Below are 25913 nucleotides of genomic sequence, written 5' to 3'. Positions count from 1 at the left end.
TCTTGTAAAACAGACACAGGGATGCAACATTACAGTAATGGAACAGAGGCTGGAGCTTGACTGATAGTGAGAGACCTATTAGATTGGCGACTCTTTTTTGGACGCTATCTAAGTTGGAGAGACTAGTGGTGCTGGTGCATCAGTTCAGATGTGGCTGGTGCATCTAACAGAACTTTAGACAAAATTAGAACCGGTACAAAATCTATAGAAATAAAACCGTAGATGTTATGTGTGTAAACATTTAACCGATAAACTCTTAAACTACTCGTCGCATAACACTGAGGAAATAGTAATCATAAACCAAGGCTGATTTATAACAAGTAAAATCTTTGTTTGGATGGATGAATAACACGTACAGAAATATATCGGCAAGTTGAAATACAAAATGTTCACTTCAACTTGTGGACATATTTATATTACTTTTGCGCATGCACAAATTCATTCATAGCTTGAAGTGGTTTAATTTTTAAATCTTACTTATTTATCTGTCGATAGCTCAAACAGTAGGGAATGTGGCTAGAGCACTAAATATTTTGGTTTCGATTCAAGTTGATGTCACCCAAAGTCTTTTTTTGTTTATATAACTTTCTTGAAATCAGTATTACATATTAGATACATGACAATCAATAGAGAATTGGGTCTTTAATAAAAGAAAAATACGAAATCTGCATGAATCAAAATATATTTAAGCATATTTTAAGGCTGGACGCTCCCTGCTAGTCAATGAATAAAATAAATGATTATGACTGATAGCAAAGCAGACAGTGAGCACATGATATGAAAGATATTTCATTCATCACATGTATATTGCCATCAAAACGTATATTGCCATCAAAATGGTTCACTATTATTTAAATCTATAATACAACACAATCTTTTGACATACCGCAAATAATCTGCATATATATATATATATATATATATTTGTAGTCATCGGCATACAGTCCTGTTTCGTTGTATCACAACTCATCAGTGCCGCTAGACTAGCACCTCTCCCAAACCGAGGATTGAACCTAGAACCATCGCGTTGAGAGTCAGCACTTCTACCGATCGACCCACGGGAGCGTCGCCCATAAATAATCTCGCCAAATGTCTATTTAAGCAAACATCCATCCACCACTTTTACAGTGCTCTAACTGCTTTGTTTATAAACAAAGAGTGATATCTAAATATATGTAAGTGACCTTGTCTGTCTGTGTGTAAGGAATGGTCTCTACCAAACTACTCTGTCAATTTCTGGTCTAAGACATACTTGGCATACAAGGGATTTGGACCTATGAAACATTCAATTTGGTCTTTAGCTGGTAAAAGTAGCTGCTAAGGGGGTCAAAATGTTTTTAAAAATTGGAATCGAGTAGGCCTAAGTCGACTAAATATGTTATTTCTATACATGCGCAAATATACATTTATATTTTTAACGTTATTTTTAAGTGTTCTTATGCATTTGGGCTGAGATCAGATGGTAACAAATAAGGTTGGAGAGCGACATGTTTTGGTTTTGATTTTAGCTGATGGCACCCAAGTGTTTTTGTTTTTTTTAACTTTTGAAATCACTTATATATTGGGCACAATACAGAATTCAAGCAAAAACATCTTACTCGAACGAGCAAAATTTGTGACTTACTGTTCGCAGATAATGCTGCACTTGTGGCTACTTCGTTCGAACAAGCTTAACGTCTTATGAACAAATTCTCTGCTGCTTACAAAACATTCAGATTAACCATAACCATAACAAAAACTGAACTTGTTAATCAGCCAGCTCTAGCACCGAAACAAATTAGCGGTGTCAAGCAGAACCTGTGCATGCATTCTCTGACGTGCCAATTCAAGTTGACGGTCATAATTTGAAATATATAAAGAATTTTAAGATTACTTCAGAAGTAAACACTATTGGAACGCTTGATGAGAAAATCAATAGAATTGCAAAAGCCTCCAGTGCCTTCGGTAAACTCTGCCATTGATTTTGGAAAGCTTGGGGTATTAAACTTCAAACGAAGATACAGATCTATCAGGTTGTAGTTCTCACAACACTCTTGGATAATGTACAGAAGACAACAGTTGAATGTTTTTCACAAAGGTTGTCTTCAAGAAATTTGTGAAGTCAAAGCGATAGGATTGCAAATGCTGATCTTTTCACCGTGTGTGAAATTGATGCTATTGAGTCGTTTCTCATGAAATCAAAGTTGCGCTGGACTGGCCATATGTTGCATATTCAAGAGGAAAAAGTTCCAAAAAGTGTTAATGTACAGTCAACAGTGGTTACTGGACAATAAGTCGACCATTACTGAGGTACAAGGACAAATTGAAAAACAAGCGCTTAAATATACGCCGCTGCCCTCGAAGACAACGATTGATTATAACGAATGGAAGTCTACATGCTTCAACGAAAAATTATGAAAAATGCAGCATCAAACGTTAAACTAGGAAAAATATCGTCTGCTTGCTCCAGCCACACTCTTGCACTATTTGTGGACTTCTTTGTAGATCATTGGCTGGGCTGAAATGTCATCTGCGACTCACACACAAGGTTACATAGACAAAATTGTAAGAACCTCCTATCGAAATTAATGGGAAAGTCCACGATGATATTTATTATATTGTTGTCACAAGGTATTGCATCTCATGACCCGATAATGATGGTTACAATCACAAAATTAGCGTATGGTATTGTTTTCCTAGTTTAGCATAGAAATTAGGAAATATTTGATATTTCCACAAAACCTCTGGCCTTGATGGAGAGGAGACTAAAACTTGCTATGGTTTCAAATGATCTGAAATAATAGCAAAGGGAGACTTGATTCCAAATATTTCTCATGTGTTATATCTCCCCTGTTTGGTTTTCATAAAGTAAATTTCATAAGGGTTATTTGATACTGGAGATATTGATAATCGTACCTTATTTCCAAAAGAGGGGAGATATAACATGAGAAATATTTGGAATCAAGTCCCCCCTTGCTGTTATTTCAGATCATTTGAAACCATAGCAGCAAGTTTTAGTCGCCCCTCCATCAAGACCAGAGGTTTTTGGGAAATATATATATATATATATATATATATATATAGTATTACAAGTTGATTTTTTTTCTTTTTAGATAATTGTTATTTTATCAACTTGCATGAAAAGAGCTGTGTGGAAGATGCTTAAAACCGTTTGAATTATGCAAATACCATCAGTAGTTCAAAAATTATGAGAATTTTAAGTCACAAATTTTATGCTTTTCCGTGAACATTTTTCTTATAGAATTGAATTTATTCTCTTCTAAATCACCAAGTTATATATATATATATATATATATATATATATACACACACACACGAAGAGAGGAGAGAGACAGAGAGAGTTCACATAGACAATCTATGACCCAGCTGAAACTTAACAGGCCAGGTAAAGAGTACAGTATTTATAAATATCTAAAAAAATTTTTCATACTCACAACATATTCCAAGCGTTGCAAAACAGGCAACTCTCCATTTCCAAAGTGTTCTGAAATTGCTTCTTCTCTTCTTTTCTTTTCCTTTTTATTTTCAAATTGAATCCTGGGATTATCTACCCGAGGCTCTTCAACTAAAATTAAAGAAATATAAAGTTGAAAATTTATTAAAATTGTTTAAATTAAAAAGCCAAATATTTGACCTACATACACAAATAAAAATAAATAAAAAAAAAAAAAAAAAACGTTTCCAATATAAAAATATTTTAGATACAAAATTATTAGGTTGATGCAAAACTATCGTTTTCTCATGTAGGTTACTTTTATATGATTTCTGAATTAATTCATATATATATATATATATATATACATATATAGCCATGTTATATATCATTTTGAAGCACATTTTACGCTCTATCGAATCATGTTATTTGTTACCGTTCTCAATCTCTTCATTTTTTTGCAGGCTTTTTGACAGCATGGACAAAATTATAATCTGCACAATTTTCTTATTCCAGTTCAAATCAGGCCAGAAAACTACTGAGACAGCTCGCAATATTAATGATGTATTTGGCCCAGGAATCATTAATGAAGATGTGGCACAATGGCAGTTTTTCGCAATGTTGGCAAGAGCCTCGAAGATGAAGACGGTTGTAGCTGGCCGACTGGTTGATAACAAACATGTGAAAATCTTAATTGAAGCCGATCCTCGCAAAACCACACAAGAAGTTGCTGTTGAACTCGAGGTTGACCACTCAACAGTCGTTCATCATTTAAAGCAAATAGGGAAGTCAAAAAATGTGTGCCACATGAATTGAATGACAATAAAAAAACATTTGTCATTTTGAAGTCTCTTCTATGCTTCTTCTGTGCAACAAAAACAACCCATTTCTCGAGAGGATTGTGACGTGTGATGAAAATTGGATCCTCTACGACAACTGCTAACGTTCTGCACAGTAGTTGAATGCCGGAGAAGCTCTACAACACTTCTGGATGCTAAGGTTCTCCCCAGAATGTGCTGCTGCCATCACACGCAGAAATCACTTTTTCCATAGCTACCAACATAATAGATGCACTGAGACTAAAGCTGCTTTCAGGACTGCCAGCAACCACTGTAAAAGAGTAATAAAAAATGCAAGAGAGCTATATGCCCAGTCTGTTAAATCCAAAGTAGCTGATCAGCAGCTTGGTTCCCACCAGTTTTGGCAAATAACAAATAGGATCCTGAACAGAAGTGTACGTTCTATCCCAACCATTATCAACAGACCAGAGGTCATCTCCTCAGCTTCACACAAGGCCAAACTATTTGCCAAGAACTTTGCAGCTAATTCTACCCTATGCGACAAAGGCCATCAACTCCTCGTATTTCCTCCTATAACGGACAATACGCTTTGCAACATACAAATATCTGTGAATGATGTCGCCAAGCTAATCAAGAACCTTGATTCCAGTAAAGCAACTGGACCTGATGGCATTCCAATCATTGTGCTGAAAAAGCTACAACTAGAACTTGCCTCCATACTTACAAAACTCTTTAAGTATTGCCTTAAGGAGAAGTGCTTTCCAACACCCTGGAAAACCTCATCAGTATACCCTGTATTTAAGAATTCAGGTGATAAGTCATCTCCCTCTCAGTACAGACCAATAAGTCTCCTGTGTTTCATGAGTAAGCTGCTGGAATCCATATTAAATAGAGAAGTAGTCAACCACCTCAGAAAAAATAACCTTCTTAGTGACATGCAATATGGTTTTCATTCTGCCAGATCTACAGCAGATGTGCTAACTGTTATATCTTATAGGATTAGCGAATCTCTTGACAAAGGCTTCCTCTCTAGGGCAATTGCTCTTGACATATCAAAGGCCTTCGATAAGGTATGGCATAAGGGCCTACTTCACAAGATTTCCAGCTACGGTATAAGTAGAAATGTTTTCTTAATAATTAAATCATTTCTCTCCGATAGGCTCATAAAAGTAGTGGTTGATGGGCAAAAATCAGAGGCCCACAATATTAATGCTGGAGTCCCTCAGGGGTCCATCCTAGGCCCAACTCTCTTTCTGATATACATCAATGATCTCCCAAAACACATACTTAAATCATCCGTTGACATCTATGCTGATGACACAACCATCTATGGCAACACATCAAAGGCCGTAAATGACAAAGTTCTCTCAGATTCTCTCTCCTCTGATCTTGAGCGTGTGGTACAGTGGGGGAGGAGGTGGCTGGTTACTTTTAATGCATCTAAAATCAAGCTCCTATCTTTACATCATCAATGCTCTGATCCCCATTTGGCATCAATTGAAATGGGGGGGGGGGCTCTTGTCTAGGGGAAACTCCATGTTTTGATAAGCTTCTGGGCTTGACCTTTACTCCTGACCTGAAATGGAATACATACATCAAGTCAGTTGCCAAGGTCGCCGGAAAAATGGTAGGATCCTTCTACCGCTCTAGAAGATATCTCACCCCTGATGCAATTCTCTATCTGTATAAAAGCCAAGTATGCCCAAGGATGGAGTAATGCTGCCACATCTGGGCAGGAGCTGCTAAAAACAGACTATCTTGCCTTGACAGAGTACAAAATAGGCTTTGTGGCCTAGTGGGTGATGCCCTATTCTCTTCCCTGCAACCTCTCTCCCACAGGAGAGACGTTGCGAGCCTGTCTTTGTTTTATCGTTACAACCATGGCAGGTGCTCGTCTGAACTCCAATCTCTGGTCTCCCCCTCGCCAATCTTTCACGATAAACACCCGCCTAGCTGAAACCACTGCCAAAAATTTTCCCCACTCCTTATCTGTGCCAAAATCAAAATGTAGATTCCATTAACAAAACTTCTTTCTTAGAAGTGCACGCCTGTGGAACTGTTCCGGTTGCCTGTTTCCCACCTGACTACAACCTCGATGTCTTCAAGTCCAATGTAAACAAATTCCTGATGAGCAAGACATTTTATCAAATCTCCAACACGAACGTACTGTACACACAATAACCCTTATCCCCAAGTGGCTTCCGGGCCTTGATAAGTAGTGACTTCCTTGTAAAAAAAAAAGGTTATGGTGATTGTTTGGTGATCTGTGGCCAGTCTCATCCATCACAGCTTCTTGAATCTGGGCGAAACAATTACAGCTGAAAAATACTGCTGATAAATTGACAAAATGCACAAGAAGCTCCAACGTATGTGCCCGAGATTGGTCAATATGAATCATGGGACCAATTCTTATTCATCGCATGTTGCTCAACTGACCCTGCAGAAGCTAAACGAATTGGGCTATAAGACTGTCTCATTAGCAAAAAAAAAAAAAAAATTAAATTATTCACCAGCCAAAACCAAACGCTACGCTCTCTTTGAAAACAGTATCTTCTTTTACATACCTCGGATCTGTTTTGTCTGATGATGCTAAATTTGAAAAGGACATCCAAAGTAGAATTAATAAAACTAGTGAGGCATTTGGTAGGTTGTGACACAGACTCTGGAACAGCCGTGATGTGTCTCTAAAAGTGAAGGTGGCAGTCTACAAATCAATTGTTCTGCTTACTGTATGGTGCCGAAACATGAACCTTGTATCGCAAGCATATAAATCAGTTTGATTCCTTCCATATGAGATGTTTGCAATCTATTTGCAATGTTGGATGGCAGGATTGTATTCCAAATAGTCAATTACTGGACAAATGTGAAATCACTGGTATTGAATTATTTTTGATCAGGATACAAACGTGGTGGTTGGGACATCTTCTGAGAATGGATGACTGAAGAGTTCGTAAGTAACTTTTTTATGGGCAACTGACAAATTCTTGCCGCCTAATAGGGCGTCCGCCACTTTATTACAAGGATTAACTAAAAGACAATCTGAAGAATTGTGGAATTTCTCTGAGCTCCTAGGAGAGTGCAGCAGAGGATCACAGCAAATAGATGTGTTTTCTAGGGACCAGAGAATTTGAACATAACCGCCTTCATTATAGGGACGCCCTTCGTGCAAATATGATGGCAAAGTACCAGAAAAATTCACCAAAAACTGAATAAGTATGTCACTGTGGTTTCAAAGCATGCAAAAAAGCAGGGTTATCTGTTTACTCGAGAAGGAATCGTTGACCGACGAGCATATGCAAGTTCACCATCTGCGGAGGAGTGTGCTGGACGTCTGCAGGATTGTAATTATGCATGTGGTGCTACAGAGCTTAGGAGCTGCTGAAAATTACATACTGAACCCTCATTCCTCATCTTCCACTATGTATCTATGTATATATATATATATATATATATATATATATATATAAATGAATTATAATAAGTTTAGTACGAGAATAGACTTAAAATCTATAAAAGTAAAATTGTCTGTGTGTGTGTGTACATTTCCCCACCAAATTCAGTCAATTTTCAGTCTACAGACACGAGATTTGACACAAGGGGTATTGAGATTTGAGAAAATCTTTTTAATCAGTTTTTGGACAGAAATTTGGCTGTCAAGGGATCAAAGTTCAACGATTTGACCTTTGAAAACTCTACCAAACTCCTCTGCCAATTTTGGGTCTAAACACTTGAAATTTTAAATGTAGGTTCTTTGGACGTGGATCAAACTTTTTAACTTGATTTGAGCCCAAAACAATAAATGTTAAGGGGTCAAAATTGGGGTCAAAGTTAAAAAAAAATTTGATCTCTCGATCAATTTTTGGTCTAAACATTTGTAAATAAATGTAAATGTATTCAATTACGGGCAAACTTTTTAATTGATTTTTGGCCGAAAATTTGGTGACCAAGGAATCAAAGTTCAAAAGATTTGACCTTTGTGGTCTCTAGCAAACTATTCAGCAAATTTTGGGTCTAAACATTTGAAACTTTACATAAAGGGTATTCAGACATGCAGCAAGCTTTTTAATCAGTTTTTGTGCGAAAATTTGACTGGCAAGAGGTCAAAGTTGAAAAAGTTGACTTTTGCAGACTCTACCAAACTCCTCTGCCAATTTTGGGTCTAAATACTTGAAATTTTAGATGTAGACATGAGTCAAACTTTTTAATATATATATATATATATATGCACATTTATATTTATAAAAACAATCCAAATCAGATGAAAAAGCTCAATCATCCAAAAATGGAGAAGAACTTGAATATAAGAAAACAAAATTTTAACAATCTGCATATAAGGAAACTTTTTTTTTTTTTATATTCTCTACCTTGGATTTCAATTTACCTCATCAGATTAACATCTGGATATTAACAAATATGAATTTCAACATACAGATCTCCATTGACTGCCCCTACCTATTTAATTTTCCAGAACTCTTTGTGTTAATAGCTACTCCCATTTGCTAAGCAATTTCAAAAACTTTTTTTTTATGCAAATATGTTACTATTCATATTTTGCAGTTTCATTTTATGTTTGAAATAGCATTTCATCATGATAAATTACTATTATCTTTCCTCTGATAAAAGGGCATTCTTTGAAACTCCGCGGATTAAGCATTTCTTAATTTTTAATTCAGTATTCCTTGTCAGATAAAATTTATGTTTTTTCCTTATATGCAGATTTTTAAAATTTTATTTTCTTAATATATATATATTCTTAATATATATATTAATTTCACATCACTGGCTCGGTTTGAGAGTTGCTTCATAAATTATAGCCATGTTGTCTATGGTGACATTGGGAATCAAGGCACTACATGACAATCTACAACCAACTTTTACCACTCATTAACTGACAATTTCAAATACTCTCTTTCTCACCCCTAAAATCAGAGGTGAACAATTTTAACAGAAATTGAACACATTTTTTCAACCAAGACTTGAGTTGGAAATTTGATTGAAAAACAAATTTTGAATTTTTCCAGATCTGACCTCCACATGATTAACACACGATTGTTTTTGACTAAAGGGGAGTCTTTCTTATTTCACAGTCCTTTTTCTATCAGTTGACGAACTAATAAAAAAAAAAAACTTAACATAAAAACCAACCTTTTCTTTTCTTGTTTCCATCCAGTAAAAGGGTTGATTTTGTCTGAAAAGATACAATGATTATTGAAAAATATTATATCATTCAAGGATAGAGTAATTATTAAGGCTGTGACAAGAGAATATTCTTATTGTTTTGACTCTCTAGAATATATTTGACACAGTTAATTGAGAACCATATCACTATCTAAAAACATAAAATATTAACTGATGTGTACTCGAGAGTCAAAATGATGAAAAGAATATTCTCTTGTCATAGCCCTAGTAATTATATATATATATATATATATATATATATATTTTGTTATTGTTGTTTTTTCAAGCGATACATACGGTTAATATTGGCTCCGCCTCGAAGCTCATTTTTTTTTTTAATTTACTTAGAAAGCCGCCCTTTTAATTTGTTTGGACGTATATAACATTTTTATTTATTTATTATTTTTAAAACAGTAATCTACGTACACGCGTGTTTCAAGGTCATTACCTCTCGTCAGCGTAGTTTAACTGTTTTTAGGGATCGAACATCAGACCATGTTTACCACAGTCCGGTGCCTTAACCGTTAGGCCATAATCTCTAGATTAATTATACTGTCTATTTTTATCGCTTATAAATTTAGATTTAGCTATTGTTGTTTTTTCAAGCGATATATATTCAAGCACATCTGATTGAACACAACCAAGTTTGTTTTTTTTTCCGATTTTGTTGGATAAATCATGCGACATTACAAATATCTTAACTAACAATACTAAAATTTGATACCTTAATAATTGCACATGAATAATTACTAGAAGCCATACTAATTAAAAAATACAGCCCTTTATTAGCAGGATTTCATTTAATGTCGGGACAAATATACTAACTATTCAATAACTAATACTAAATAAATAAAACATAAAATAAGAAAATTAAAAATAATTCGCCACTACCCTTCCTGCACTAACCTTTATAGCTAACAAAAAAACTATGAATACAGGAAGCCTCAATAAAGAAAACGACAGCAATCGCTCATGACGATGATCGGATGCACCGATTGAAAATGCTTGAGAAGAATATGGCTGAACAAAAACTACTGGGCGGCATAATATATAACATGCCAGCCGAAATAAAAAAGATATGTATATAGACATTATATATATATCTATAAAAGTGAAAATGTGTGCGTGTCAGAGGACACTTCTCAACCTATATACTCAAGGAATTTTTAATCTACAGACTTGAAATTTGGTATATAAGTTATTCAGATATCTGGAAAACTTTTTAATGCATTTTCATCTGGAAAATATAGCTTCGAGGTAAAGGGGTCGAAATTGGTATGTGGAATCAGATTTTTCTCTGTTTTACAATTGTGTATGCATGAATGGTTCACATTACAGATTCCTTAAGTTAAATATAAGTCAGTTTGTAAACACTTTTTTGAAGATTGTGGCAAGCTGGCCAAACGGTTATCATACTTGACTCATTGTGTTTAGGTTTTGGTTTCAATCTCAACTAGAGTACTTTTTTTTTTTTTTACTTACAAGAATGAACTGTTTAGAAAAAAACAATGCTCACTTGCACATGTGTCAGTTTCTTTCTGTTTTTTGTTTTACTTTATTTTTTTAAAAAAAGGAATTTAACGTTATATTTAATACCTATGGTTGTAATAAATAAGAATTCTGCATTAATTAAAATATAATATTTTTACATATTTTACGATTGGCAATGCTGGGTGGCCTGCTAGTATATATATATATATATATATATATATATATATATATATATATATATATACACACACACACACACACGCACTCCAGTATGCAACAGATTGGAGCTTACCTACCGGAGACTGCTAATAGATTAATCAGGTATTTTTTATAGGTCAGTATGCTGTTTTTTTAACATCTACACCTGATCATGAGTCTAACATTCCAGCCATCAGGTAACTAATGTATTTTGGTAATACTAATTAATAAATTTTTTCTTAATATAAATTATAATTATACCACTTAGATTTGATAGTAATTATATTAGACTCATGAAAAAGAACTTCAAAAACTACCTAGTAACATACTCTGTGAACCAAGTGCAAGAGAGATATAAATAATTGTACTTAAAGGGACGTTTAGAATCTTATATGGTCTCCATTGGACTATGAGATAGCGGGTGCATGTCCGACATCCTGTAGAATACCCCATCCCTGGCTAAAACACAATGAGAAAATTTTATTTATTTTATTATTTTTAAATAGCATATTTAAACACAGTTATTGTTAGGTTTATTTTTCAATATACTCAAGTTATAGGTACTTTACCAATATTTCTCACGTATTTGTAAAAATTTTTGTTATACATGAAATTTCTAAAGATTTTACGTTTCTTCAATTGGTCAGATTTTTATACGAGTATAACTAGTTAGTTTGTAAACATCCAGAAGCTTCTAGAAACAGTAGTACATGAGAGTGAAAAGCTTGGTTTGAAGCCGAATGCAAATAAGATTTTTAGCATGGCAAAGAAGTCATACCTACATGCGATGTAACAATTGGAGTCATGTCGGTTACTAAGGCGGATTAATTCAGTTATCTCGGATTATGGATCATATCTACAGGACGATCGTGGTGTGATATAAAATCGTGTATAACTCAGAGTAAACAAACATTGATCAAACTTAACTTGGTATTATACTCCAATAACATAACGCTCAAGACTAGACAACGCATTCTTAAATGTATTTGGTCTGTCTTGTTATACGGTTGCGAAAGCTGGACTATCTGCCCTAAAAAGCAGAAACACGTTAATAGTGAAGAAATTTGGTTTGTGAGACAAATGTTAGGGGTTGTTTGCAAAGATCACGTTTCTCATGAAAAAATCTGGACTAGATCTGGATGCATTAAAGGAATGCTGATGGAAACTATCATGGAAAGACGAATGATGTTCTGATGACATATTTACCGTCAAAGAGGCGTAGAACATCTAGTATTGACTGGTAGAATGTCAGGATCAAAAAAGCAAGGTGGACCAAGATGCAATTTGATGGACAACTTGATCGATTGAACGGGATTATTGCCAAACTCTTCCACATTAAAGCATACGATAAAACTCAATTCAATAAATTCTATTTTTACTTGTAATTATTTTTCTACTGGATCCGTTTTCATAATTTATACTAATTTTAACAGGTCGCATAAATATGTAATAATGTTTTCACCTGAAATGTGTGGATTTAAAACATCACTAATCTGCATTACCATCAAATTTTCTTTGTTCGATATATAATTACTGTTATGGATTACGACTTGAGCTTTAACTGGTACAGAAAGAAACCCAATTAATGTTTTTTTTGTTTTGTTTTTTTACTCACGTTCGCCCCTAACAAGGCATATTGTCACTTGAACATAAGGGGCTACTATTTGGAACCATGCCTAGGAAAGATTAACAAGATGTTAGTTTACATTACATTTAAACTTCTGCATATCAGTACAGTCAGGGAAGCAGGTAGGAAATATGAAAGTTTAGCTGTTCGAGAGAAGAAACTTTTAGAGTAAAAAGCTTTCTGACATTTGGAGACCTCAACAGTAAAGAGGTGCGATTTTGTTATTAAGCAGGTTTGTTAGGGATATGTATGTTGAGGGGGCACAAGTGCAACGAGTTCATCAGAGTACGTTCCATTAAAATACTTGTAAAACAGGCACAGGGATGCAACATTACGGCAACGGAACAGGGATTGGAGCTTAGTTGACAAAGTGGGACCTATTAGATTGAAGACTGTTTTGGTCCCTGTCCAAGAGGGAGAGGCTAGTGGTAGATACTCCATCCCAGATGTGGCAACAATACTCCATGTATGGGTGAATGGTGGCCTTGTAGAGGTACAGGATACTCTCAGGTGTGAGTAGTCTTCTAACACGATAGAGGGAACCCACTTTCTTTGCAGCAACCTTTGCAATGTCCTCAATCATTACATATGCATTTAAATAAGTGTCAATTATCATCAATCGCAGAGTCACACGACACGACACATGGAGAGTTGGTATTAAACAAAACGACGATACTTACCCGAGTCATGTGATTCAAGGCCAATGTAGCAAGTGAACCAATATGTTTTCCTGAAAATCTCATTTTACTGGAATTCGAATAGTGAAAGAGAAGCAGCAATTCCTGAAAAAAAAAAAAAAAAAAGATATAATGCAACAATCACAAGAATTATATATATCATAAATGCACTTTGGACATGTGGCGAGAATGGAAAACAACCACATCTCAAAAATTCTATTGTACGGAGAATCGGAAAATGAATACAGAAAGATTGGTGGGCAGAAACTCTGCTACAAGGATGTGATAAAGCGCCACCTAAAAGCAATGCATATGAACACGAAAAATTATGAACATTAACAGCAAATCAAAGTTACTGCCACAGTAGCTTTCACAAAGGAAAGGCAGAAATAGAGCTATAAAATAAAGGCTAGGTCTGAACAAAAACATTACCAAAGGCCTACCTATGTACTATTTGTGGGGAAACTTTCCACATTGAGCATGGAATGCTACACTGTAGAATGAAGCACTGAGACCCTGACTAGTCATCTTTGGCTATGAAGGACTGAGTGATGATTTAACTAGCAGGCCTAATCCCAGTGTTGTAAACATTTAACCCCCCCACACACACACACATACACACACATATACCTTTTTACAAAATATTATTTCTAAATTTTTACAGTCTTAGCAATTTTGTTGTTAAAAAGGAAAGTGAGAGGTCGGTCTGTTTTTTTTCCCAGCAAGACTTCAAAGAGTTTAAGTATTTTTTAATGAGTAGAAAACTTTGGGTAGATAATAATGTTAATTTAATTCCAACATTTAAGTGTTCTAAGGAGTAGGGAAAGTTTTCTCACCTGCCAGTATCCTAGATATTTACAACCCTATCATCTGCATAGGCATGATGTTATTGTTGTCACGTCTGGATTAATGCACCCTCTTATCATCAATCGCAGAGTCACACGACACGACACATAAATAGAGCCTCTAATTTAATAGGTCAACCAAACTCCAGCAAAAACATCATTGCTGTTTTATCCGATACTTGTTTTACAAATACTTCAACCATGTTTTTTGTGACACTTGTTTCCCCCCCCTCCCCTTCAACAACCCTAACCCTATACCCCTGACCAACCCAACAACCCTACGCCTTCACTATAGAGGTCTGCTTCTTCCTCTAACGATTTCTCCGTACTTGTACAGTTTAGTCAAGACATTAAAAGTGACAATATCGAACAAAGGTTATATTGTACGTATCCGTTTTGGACTGAAGATCTCCAAAAAAATTTTTTCAGGTTTTTATGAGAGCGCGTTGAAGTCAGCCATTACGAAATTTGTTGAACATGCCACGGGGAGATAACTCCATGTAAAGCGCCGACACTCCCTCCCCATCTTTATTACTAGCTTTTCTTCCTAAAAATCTAACCGTTTGCTCGGTATCATAACAAATTGTTTTTTCGCTGTAAAATAAAAACTACTTGATGAAATTAAGTGAAATTTTTTTTTTGAGAACTTCGTTCGATAACGGATACATAACATTAAAACTTTTTTTTTGATATTTTCATTTTTTAATGTCTGTGTTAAACTGTACAAGTACAGATTTCTTTTCTAAAACTGCTTCCCTTTGGAATTCCCCAAACTGTACCAACATGCAAAAGTTTCAATATAATACTTCCCAGTTAGAATGCCCCTTGCATCTCAGCATCAACACACATTGTTTGTTTTAAAAAAAAAAAAGAAAAAAAAAAAAAGAAAAAAAAAAAAAAGGTAAACAAAAAAAAAACGAACCATTATTTACCACATTATGTTGTCTACATGTCGTCTGACGAAGGCACGTGATCATAAGATTTTTTTTTTTTACTCTTTCACCCCAAACAAAACATTGCCACTTGGACGTAAGGGGTAACAGTTAATCTGCTAACGTACATCCTAACTTCCGGCATGACTGCTACTGGAAGCGTGTGACAAGGCAAATCAGTTCCTTCACTTTTACCGTTCTTCAGTATTTCTATTATGAAGTGATTTATTGAAATAAAATATTTAAAAATCCATCTTAGATTTTCATGACATTATAATGGCAAATGATAATGTCCATCAGAATAATAATTCCGATGATGAAAAAGCCTTACTATTTTTTTTAGCTTTTTTTTATGATGTTTCTACTTAAAAGCTGTTAAAATGAAACTGGAATATGCTAATTAGTCTATAAGTTACCAAGTGAGATAGTTGGAAATAATGCCAACTGAACCGTCATGGTTTTATATGTTCAAAATTTCATCATAATATCTTAAAAAGATCTGAAGATACAGTTTTTTAAAAGATGAGTCAGTCTGTAAATTGTGCAAATTTCCTACCATTTTCAGTCACAAGCTTATATGCATTTGAATAGGACTGATTTAAGACAAAATGTCTAGTGAACCACACATTTTTTAATACTTTGAATAGTCATAACTCCAGTTCTAATGGGCTGATTTAAAAAAACAAAAAAACAAACAAAACAAAAAAAACTGAAGATGTTATTTTTTTTTTTTTTATGCTTCTTTCACAAATGTTTGATTTGCGTTTATTCGATCTAAAGAAAAAAATGGTGTGTTATTGCAACTTAAATTGTCGTACATAATTAGTTTCTATTTACAATGCCTCCCCACCGGACAGAGTTAGACACCAGGGTCGATTTTTAACGTGGAGAAAAGGAACAAAAATTTTAAATTGTCTCAGTCGTGAGGAATTGCTCCTCCACCGAGAGAGAATAAGAAATTGAAGTGCAGCATCTGAAGAACAGATACTACCCTTTGATCTTGGCCCGCAGGCCAAGACCGTAGGAAAAAGCGTAATACTCGCATGTCGTACATTATTAGTTAAAAGCCACAAACTTACCTCAATCAAAATGCTTATTAATGGTTCTTTCATACGTTTGACAAATATAAACGGTAGACTTGGGTAGTAGACAAAAAAGGAAACACTGGATTGATATGCATTATGCCGGTTGCTGTAAGTTGATGTCATAATTCGACTCCATAATGCATCTTTGTAGAGATTGACAACAACCATCTGTGGAAAATATAAAAAATGAAAAATAACGGTTATATTATATGAAAATTATGGCAACATTCTCGGCAAACTTGATGTGTGTATCAGTGCAATGTGGCTCAAATGACATACCACTGCTGGCATCCTTTGTGACTGCCAGATCAGTGACCGTCTATCGAAAATCTACCAGACTGTAACGAGACCTATTGCTTTGTGTACAAAGCTGCAGATGTTTATCGACAACAAGGAAAGTGGAGCAAAGATTTACTGCTTTTCTTTTTTACTTAGAGGTCACTACTTATCAAGGCGCAGAAACCACTTGAGGATAACGATTAATGAGTTTTAGTGAGACAACACTGAGATGATCAGTAATGATGGAACTTGGGTACGATTTGATCATTTAAGAGGACACCTCAACAAAAAATTTTTTTTTTTTACATAGGCCTCATCACTTAATCAAGGCCCAGGGGCCACTCGAGGATAAGGGTTAAAAAGTGTACAGTAGTCAATTGGACAATATAGTAATTGTCAGTAATGGATATTCAGTAAATTTGTTAGCTTAAGGGGAATGGCTTATCAAGAATTGTTTACATTGGACTTGAAGACAATCATATTGTAGTCAGTTGGAAAGCAGGAAAACGGGAGACAGTTCCACAGGCATACAGTTCTAAGAAAGAAGCATTGTTCATGGAATCTATGCTTAGGTTTAGGCACAGATAAAGAGTGGGGAGAATTATTGAAAGTGTTTTCAGCTTGTGAAAGTTTAGCGAGGGAGGACCATAGATTGAAACTCAGTTGAGCACTTGCCATGAAAATAACGATAAAGCAAAGACAAACTCGCTATTTACATTAAACTTGAAAACAACCATGTTATAATCAGCTAGGAAGCAGCCCCATGGTATTCTGTTCCATAGATGGACAGATGTAGGAAAGAAACTTTGTTCATGGAATTTTCATTTAGTTTTAGGCATTGATAAGGAGTACGGGAAATTGTTGATAGTTGTTGTAACTAGACGAGTATTTGTTGCAGTTTCCTAACTCACTTCTCTTATTGTCTTTTAGTCCTCACATTTTATCAGATGTTTCTGACAAAGGAGGAAGAATTGTTCTTCTTTGGGTCGGAATCTATCCATCTAACACCTATTGTTGGTTAGTTTTTTTTTTACCATGAAATATTTTTTAAGCTCCTTGCAGTAAGTGGCTTCATGCCTTGTTTGGAATGATTTCCATAAATAAAGTGTTGCTGGATGTTTGGAATTAAACTGCTTGATCAGATCTGCAATAAGATTATCCAAAAGCACAACGGCATCACAAGAAAACCCGATTCCTTTTCTCGTGAACCAAAAAGATCTGCTTCATGCATTGTTTTTCTTTCACATGAACTCAATCACCCTCGGTTGTCATTGTTGACCCTAGCTACCTGACAGAAAAGAGGAAAAGGAAAGAGGAGAGTCTGGCTCCAACATAGCCTAGTGGGGGATGCCCTTTTCTCTTCCCTACAACCTTTTTCTCACAGAAGAGATGTTGCAAGCCTGTTTTATCGTTATTTCCATGGAAAGTGCTCCTCTGAGCTCCAATCTTTGCCCCCCCCCTCCTCGCCAAACATTTATGAGAAACACTCGTTTGGCTGAAAACACTATTAATAATTTCACCCACTCTTTATACGTGCCTAAACTAAAACTTGGATTCCATGAACAAAGCTTCTTTCTAAGAACTGCACACCTGTGGAACTCTTCCATTTACCTGCTTTTCAGCTGACTATAATACGACTGTCTTCAAGTCCAATGTAAACAAGTTCTTGATGAGCCCTTAAGTAATCCAATTTACCAAATTTACACTTCTATCGATTACTATGATATTGCCCTTTTGACCACTGTACACTCTTTAACCCTTAACCTTGAGTGGCCTTTGGGTCTTGATAAGTGGTGATTCCTTTGTAAAAAAAAAAGTGCTGAGGGTTAACAATGACATCCACACGATATTTGTCTCTGCATTAGAAGTCACTTGGAAATGATAAAGAGGAAGGATGATTGATGAGATGGGCAGACGCACTGTACAAAGCTTTGTTAAACCTGCCATCACCCAGAAAAAGGCAGTAATCATGCCAAGTGGAGACGACAAAAAATCCAATAATTTGGAAACTGTTATAGCTCGGGATTAATGCATAACAAGATATAAACATAAAATAGATTACAGAAAAATAGTTTTGTTATTCTTTGTTGAATTTTTAGTTTCAAAACTAACCAAGGAGAGATAAATATTAATTCCAATGCAAATATTCTGTAGATAAGTTATTAATGGGAGGAATATAGATGGAGGGGAGGGGGGCATTGCTTTAATGTATTTCCATATTGTGGAGGAGGAATCCATTTTTTTCAAAACTATTTGTTTTTCTCTGAAACTTTCTTCATCCAATTTGTCTTTCAGAAATGTGAGGTCAGATTTGCAGCAAATTTAGCGATTTAGGAAGCAAAGTCAAAGCAAATAACTGGGGTGAAAAAAAAAAAAAAAAAAAAATGCAGTGATAAAAATTTAAAAAATCCACAAATCAAGAACTCTTTCAGTTCTTGTCTCGTTGATTATCTTTTTTTTTTTTTTTCATTTTCTTTCTTTTAAGATAATAATGCTGCATATGGGGCAGCTAAACCAGCTGCGAACATTCTCCTGCTTTTTATGGATACCAGTAGAGAACTCTTTTTAGTATCCTTGTTGTTTCCTTAAGTGCAATTGTCTGGATCTCTTTTGCACTTGGTTCACGAGGAATAGTAGTTAGGTAGGACTTCAGGTTCTTCTTCATAAGCCGTGTCGTACCTATAATAACTGGTATGCTTGAAATCAAACCTAAGGTTCCAATTTCTTTTCATATCATACACAAGACCTTGATATTTGGTCTATTTTTCCCTTTCAGCTCTGTTCAGCAATGAAGGACTGCGTGATGATGATGATGAGGAGTCTTTGGAATTCTCTCCTGGTTTCCTTTTTCCCAACCATAACAACAAGCAAATGACAGTGGCTAAGTGGTTAATGACACAGACTGATAACCTGGTTGTACCAAATTTGATTACAGTGCTTTCTATAGAAACACTTTTACTTTGGGATGTTGGTAACCTTTATGCAGTTCCTATAAAAAGAATTCTAACTAGAAAGATATCGAGGAAGCAAATGCCAACAATAGTCATTTAATTCATATGAAATTAATTGAATTAGGTTTAACAACAGCAGAAACAGATGCGTGACAAGTCCAACCTAACAAACCATTTCATTCGATCATATGAATCTGAAGATTCTATTCTTGGCAATAGTTTCCTTGATATTTTTCTCATCAGAATTCTTTCTAGAAAGACAGTGGGTACTTAAAAGAGGGACCATGTGAAGGTTGCCAACATCTAAAGTAAAAATGATTTTGTGGAACAAACTGGATATGAACTTGGAACACTCAAGTCGTCAGTCGGTGTAGTTAACTACTTGGCCACTGTTACTTCTCATCCACTGATTAGTAGAGAGTGAGTATAGATTTTTTTTTTTTTTAACATAATCTATTATAATCTCACCTGTCAGTTTAAATGTATGCATGTCTGCTTAAAACTTTCGACAGAGGCAACAGATTTTCACAAGATCAGTATAATTTTAAAGCCTGACCCTTCGGACAACAAATATCGAAAAATTGGCTAAAAACATTAATTCCTTCACCCTCAACTTGGCACTTATTTACAAGGAGGAACAGCTTTTTTCGCTGATATTTTTTAAAGTCATCCCCTCTTTTCGATTGTCTAGCCTTAATTTAAACCTACGGCACTTCTGGTTTGGCGATGGGCGCAACAGCGAAGATATCACATTCTTTTCCTCCTTCGCGGTACGGGTTCAAGCCTGCCTGCCTACGACAACTTTTTTTTTTGCTCAACACACACCTCACCTCCAAACACCCAGGCAACACCGGGCACCCAGGCTAGTATTTCAATAAAAATAACTGCTAAAATGTTTACTTACCGGATTGTAAGGCTTGAAAGCTTTTTTGATCACATCTTGCAATGTGTCTCCACTTAGTTGTTTGACGGTACCTACAAGGGAAAGAGGAAATTATCAGAGAAAGACAGGAAATTTTTTAATTTGATTCCTAGCGGAACAATAATGCAGATGAGCAGGTGGATAAGTATCAGCAGCAGTGAAAGATGACTGGCTTGCAAAGAGATTAGCAGCAGCAGCAATGGGTGAAAAATAGGCATATGTAAATTAGAAAGCATGTACAAGAAGTAAAAAAAAAAAGAAAAGGAGAAAAAATGCTCCACGTGGTCACGTAGAAGCAAAGTGCACGTCGAAGAAAATGGGGATGTAAAGTTGAAGACGAGAATGGGCCAGCTGTACCCAGCAAGCGGTTGGAAGAAATAGAAACATGTGCCAGGCAAAAATGGACGTGTGGCAGTGAGTGATTTTTTAAGTGGTGCCGAAAGTAACCGCGATAAAAACTTTTGTTAAAAAAAAAAAAAAAATGCTGACTGATTTTTACTTATTTCTTTCCAGTTTTATTTTTATGAATTACTAAAGTAAAGTGTAACGCCACGTAGTGTTACACTAGTTATTATTGCCTGCAATGAGGATTGAACCTTCAACCTCCAGAAGACTGTCACTTAGAACTGATTATTACTAAACGTCTGAATCTGTTGCCCCATGGATCGATATATTTAAAACAAATGTTCTAATTATTTAACAGCTGTTTGACTACCTTTTTCATTCGCTTCAGTAGAGAGCTCGTCACATGATTCTTGTTAAGCTATAGTCAACGGATTGAATTTTAAAAATGTTTTTCTTTGTTCTTTTTTATTTTTACATAGGAGCCGCCACTTATCAAGGCCTGGAGGCCACTCGAGTATAGGGGGGGTTAATGAGTGTAGAGTAGTCAATGGAATAATATCGTAGTAATCATTAGTAGTGAAAATTTGGTAAGTTGGATTTCTTAAAGGGAACGGCTCATCAAAAATTTGTTTACGTTGGACTTGAAGACTACAAAATTGTAGTCAGCTGGAAAGCAGGCAAACGGAAGAGAGTTCCACAGGTGTGCAGTTCTAAGAAAGAAGCTTTGTTCATGGAATCTACGTTTAGGTTTAGGCACAGATAAAGTGTGGGGGAAATTATTGATAGTGGTTTCAGCTGGATGTGTGTTTTCCGTGAAAGTTTGGCGAGAGGGACAATAGATTGGAGCTCAGACAAGCACTTGCCATGAAAATAACAAGAAGAGACAGACTCGCAAGGTCTCTTCTGTGGGAAAGAGATTGCATTAGGCTACAAAGTCTGTTTTAAACTGTCGAGACAAGATAAGGTCATTCTAGCAGCTCCTGCTTAAATGTGGCAACAGTACTTCATCCTTGGACGTATCTGGCTTTTATATAGATAGAGAAATGCATCCGCAGCAAGATATCTACTGGATCGATAGAAAGATCTCACCATTTTTCCAGCAACCTTGGCAACGGATTTGATGTGTTTTATTTTAGATTCGGAATAAGGGTCAAACCCAGAAGCTTGTCAAAACATGAAGCCTCTGCAAGACAAGAGCCATTCATTTCAACAGAAATTCAATCTTTCAGTTAAATCGTAATTAGCAAATTAACTGAAATACAGGATCAGCTTAATTTGGAAAAACAAATTTATTCAAGATGTGACCATGTGATGGAATTCAACATATTATATGCTGAAAATAAATTAAGAACAATGAAAAGCTCTTATAATCTATGCTGTTGATAAGATTCCTACCTAAACACTAGGTACGTGCAAAATGGATGCCAATGCTCAAAATGTATAAACATTTTCACCCCTTCCTTTACTTAAAAATTCACAAAAAAAAAAAAAACAGGAAATGAACCAATTTTTAGTATTCATCAAATAATGATCACGGAATATATTGAACACGTTAGTTATATTTGAATCTTAGTGGAAATGTATTATTTTGTTTAAACAAAAAATATCTTTACTAAAGTTATGGTTTTCTGTCGTATAATAATGCATGAATTCATTTTTGCTTTTTATTATGAAAATAAAGCATCGTAAGTTATAACAATTAAAAAAAAAAATTAATTTTTACAGGAACATTACGGAAAAAGCTTCTAAAGTCTGTATTAATGAATTCGATAGAACTCGAAGAAAAATTAATTTCTTGAACACCACTGCATTTATATTTGCCCTCTATCGCCCCCACAACAGTGGGGTTACTATCTTTAAGAGCATATCTGAGAAAATTGACCACATCCTGTCTGCTCATCCTTCGGCTAACCTTCACATTTGCGGTGACTTCAATGTCCATAATGTGGAATGGCTGACTCACTCAAATAAGACAGATGACGAGGGGAGGTTCTGTCATGATTTTGCCACTGCCTATGACCTCACTCAGATTGTTCACGAACCTACCCGTGTGCCTGATACTAACAGTCAGTATGAAAGCCTTCTAGACCTTTTCCTCACAACTTCCCCTGAGCTATGTTCATGTTCCGTTCTATCTCCTCTGGAATCCTCCGACCACTCAGTTGTAGCAGTTAAGATAAAAATAAAATGTAATAAGTCTTCAGATGTACCTCTCCACCGTACTGCATATCGATACTCTATGGCTGACTGGGATAGCTTCCGTACATTCATATCTGATCTACCTCGGCATTCCATGTTTAAAAAGGATGTGTCCTCTATAGTATCAGACCTGACCGAATGGTTAATTGTAGGTATAGACTGATTCATACCATCCAAAAATTTCCAACAAAAACCTAACAGCCAGCCATGGTTCTCCCCAGAATGTGCTGCTGCTATCGCGCACAGAAATCACTTTTTCCATAGCTACCAACATAATAGATGTACTGAGACTAAAGCTGCTTTCAGGACTGTCAGCAACCACTGTAAAAGAGTAATAAAACATGCAAGAGAGCTATATGCTCAGTTCGTTAAATCCAAAGTAGCTGAGCAGCGGCTTGGCTTCCACCAGTTTTGGCAAATAGCAAACAGGATCCTGAACAGAAGTGTGCGTTCTATTCCAACTATCATCAATGGACCTGAGGTCATCTCATCAGCATCAGACAAGGCCAAACTATTTGCCAAGAACTTTGCAGCTAATTCTACCCTATGCGATGAAGGCCATCAACTCCTCGTATTTCCTCCTATAACAGACAACACGCTATGCAACATACAAATATCTGTGCGTGATATCGCCAAGCTAATCAAGAACCTTGATTCCAGTAAAGCAACTGGCCGATGGCATTCCAGTTATAGTGCTGAAAAAGCTCCAACCAGAACTTGCCCTCATACTTACAAAACTGTTTAAACATTGCCTTAAGGAGAAGTGCTTTCCAACACCCTGGAAAACCTCATCAGTATGCCCTGTATTTAAGAATTCAGGTGATAAGTCATCCCCCTCCCAGTACAGACCAATAAGTCTCCTGTGTGTCATGAGTAAGTTGTTGGAATCCATATTAAATAAAGAAGTAGTCAACACCTCAACAGAAACAACCTGCAATATGGTTTCCGCTGTGCAAGAACTACAGCAGATGTGCTAACGGTTATATCTCACAGGATTAGTGAATCTCTTAAGAAAAGCTTCCTTTCCAGGGCAATTGCTCTTGACATATCGAAGGCCTTCAATAAGGTATGGCATAAGGGCCTACTTCACAAGATTTCCAGCTACGGTGTTACTGGAAATGTTTTCTCAATCATTAAATCATTTCTCTCCGATAGGTTCATAAGAGTAGTGGTTGATGGGCAGAAATCAGAGGCCCACAGTATTAATGCTGGAGTCCCTCAGGGGTCCATCCTGGGCCCAAGTCTCTTCCTGATCTACATCAATGATCTCCCAAAACACATACTTAAATCATTTGTTGACATCTATGCTGATGATACGCCCATCTATGGCAACACATCAAAGGCTGTAAATGACAAAGATCTCTCAGATTCTCTCTCCTCTGATCTTGAGCGTGTGGTACAGTGGTGGTGTGTCTACTTTCCTAGATCCAAGATTCAAATTTCAAAAGAATGACATGGAAAACACTAAGAATTGCATTCTACATCTACTTTTTTACTGATGATAATGAATCAGAATCAACAGGATACACTTCTTCAGGCTCTGCTGAAGATGAAGACCAAATTGAAAGTAAAACTGTCTTTCAAGCATGTTTGATGAATTAGCTTCGAATAAGCCTACAGTAACAAATAAAAACTTAGAGCTGTTAGCCGAGTTAAACCGGGAGATTGCAACCACAATAGAAATACAAGAATTGCAATCTAAACTCAAAAGAGTAAATGCCTTATGATTAAGTGCACAAAGGAACTTGACCATTACTATCATATTGCAAAGTACATCATTTTATTGCCAATAACATAGTATAACAATAACAAATGAAAATTAGTAAGAAACATTTTACCAAGATATACTTAATACTGTTCGTAGCACACGGGTGTAAGCGCCATCTAGTTTTCTTTCCAATCTTTTGGTGAGTGTCCAGGTTGTAGCAGCGTAAATAAGGACATGCTCTATCACCGCCCTGAAGAACTGCCTTTTCAGTTTGTTAGTTAGCCCCGAAGTCCATACTGAACGCAGCCCATCCAATGCGGCTCATGCTTTTGAGATGCAAATTTCGATATCTCTCTCTGTAGAAACTATGTTGCTGTCTAGATACGTAAACTCAGCGACTTCTTTCAGTGTTGATCCAACCAGAGCCCTGATCTCTCCTTTCACATTGAAAGTCATAAACTTTGTCTTATCTGCATTAATGTGAAGACCAATGTCATTTGCAGACTTACATAACAGTGAAGCAGCAACTTTATGGCAACCTACCTGCCATATTTAATACCATCAGAGAAAGACGGCTACAATTTTCCAGTCATTGTCTGAGGAGCAAGCATGAATTGGTGAGTGATGTATTGCTATGGACTCCACGACACGGACACGTAAGCAAAGCACGGCCTAGATCCATGTACATCCAGCAAATAGCACACGACGCCAACTGTCAACCTGAAGATCTGAGGCAGCTGATGGAAGACAGGAAACTCTGGAGAGGAAGAGTCACATTGGTCTGGGCAAGGAGCCCGTCATGATGATGATGAGTAAGAAACAAAGTTTGATTAATCAGTTTAAAAACTATCAGTTTTATTTTTAAAAATCTGACAAGATAACTTGGACATTTTCATGCTTGTCCAAGATCAGTCGACAGATCGATTTTTAAAAAAAAATGTCGTTTTATATTACGTACTTACTTGTCATGCTGAAAATAGTAATATATCAAAAAATTACGAAAAATCATTGAGTAGAAAATTATTTATAGTTAAAATAATTTTTACGGAAAATTAGGTAAAATTGCATTTTTCTTAGATATTATAAAGTAGGCAGTAGAAGCACAGCTCTCTGTAGTATAAAGGTTGTGGTAGGAGTCTAAATGCAGGGGACATAACTCTGAAATGAATATTTTAGATTACTTGTTCAATATGGCTGCAATATTTGTTGTCTATAGCGATAGACTTTTTGTTTACTAAAAACA

The 25913-nt window shown here is 35.8% G+C and overlaps 1 protein-coding gene across 1 annotated transcript in view; it reads right to left on the bottom strand.

Moving 5' to 3' along the window:
• LOC145258133 (centromere protein N-B-like) overlaps positions 1-25913 on the bottom strand; it is a 34272-nt gene that overhangs the window by 1448 nt on the left and 6911 nt on the right. Inside the window, exons 4-8 of the mRNA XM_080115877.1 lie at positions 20401-20471; positions 16261-16434; positions 13408-13509; positions 9379-9421; positions 3435-3565 (exon numbers count right to left, since the gene is read on the bottom strand). Of these exons, the coding sequence (XP_079972003.1) occupies positions 3435-3565; positions 9379-9421; positions 13408-13509; positions 16261-16434; positions 20401-20471 (521 nt within the window). The remainder of the gene's footprint in view (positions 1-3434; positions 3566-9378; positions 9422-13407; positions 13510-16260; positions 16435-20400; positions 20472-25913) is intronic.

The sequence above is a fragment of the Euprymna scolopes genome, chromosome 33 (genome assembly GCF_053919585.1).
Source record: "Euprymna scolopes isolate OS-2025 chromosome 33, ASM5391958v1, whole genome shotgun sequence".
Taxonomy (NCBI): Eukaryota; Metazoa; Mollusca; class Cephalopoda; order Sepiida; family Sepiolidae; genus Euprymna; species Euprymna scolopes.
The sequence above is the reverse complement of the archived record's forward strand: the minus strand, read 5'-3'. Positions and strand labels throughout refer to the sequence as shown.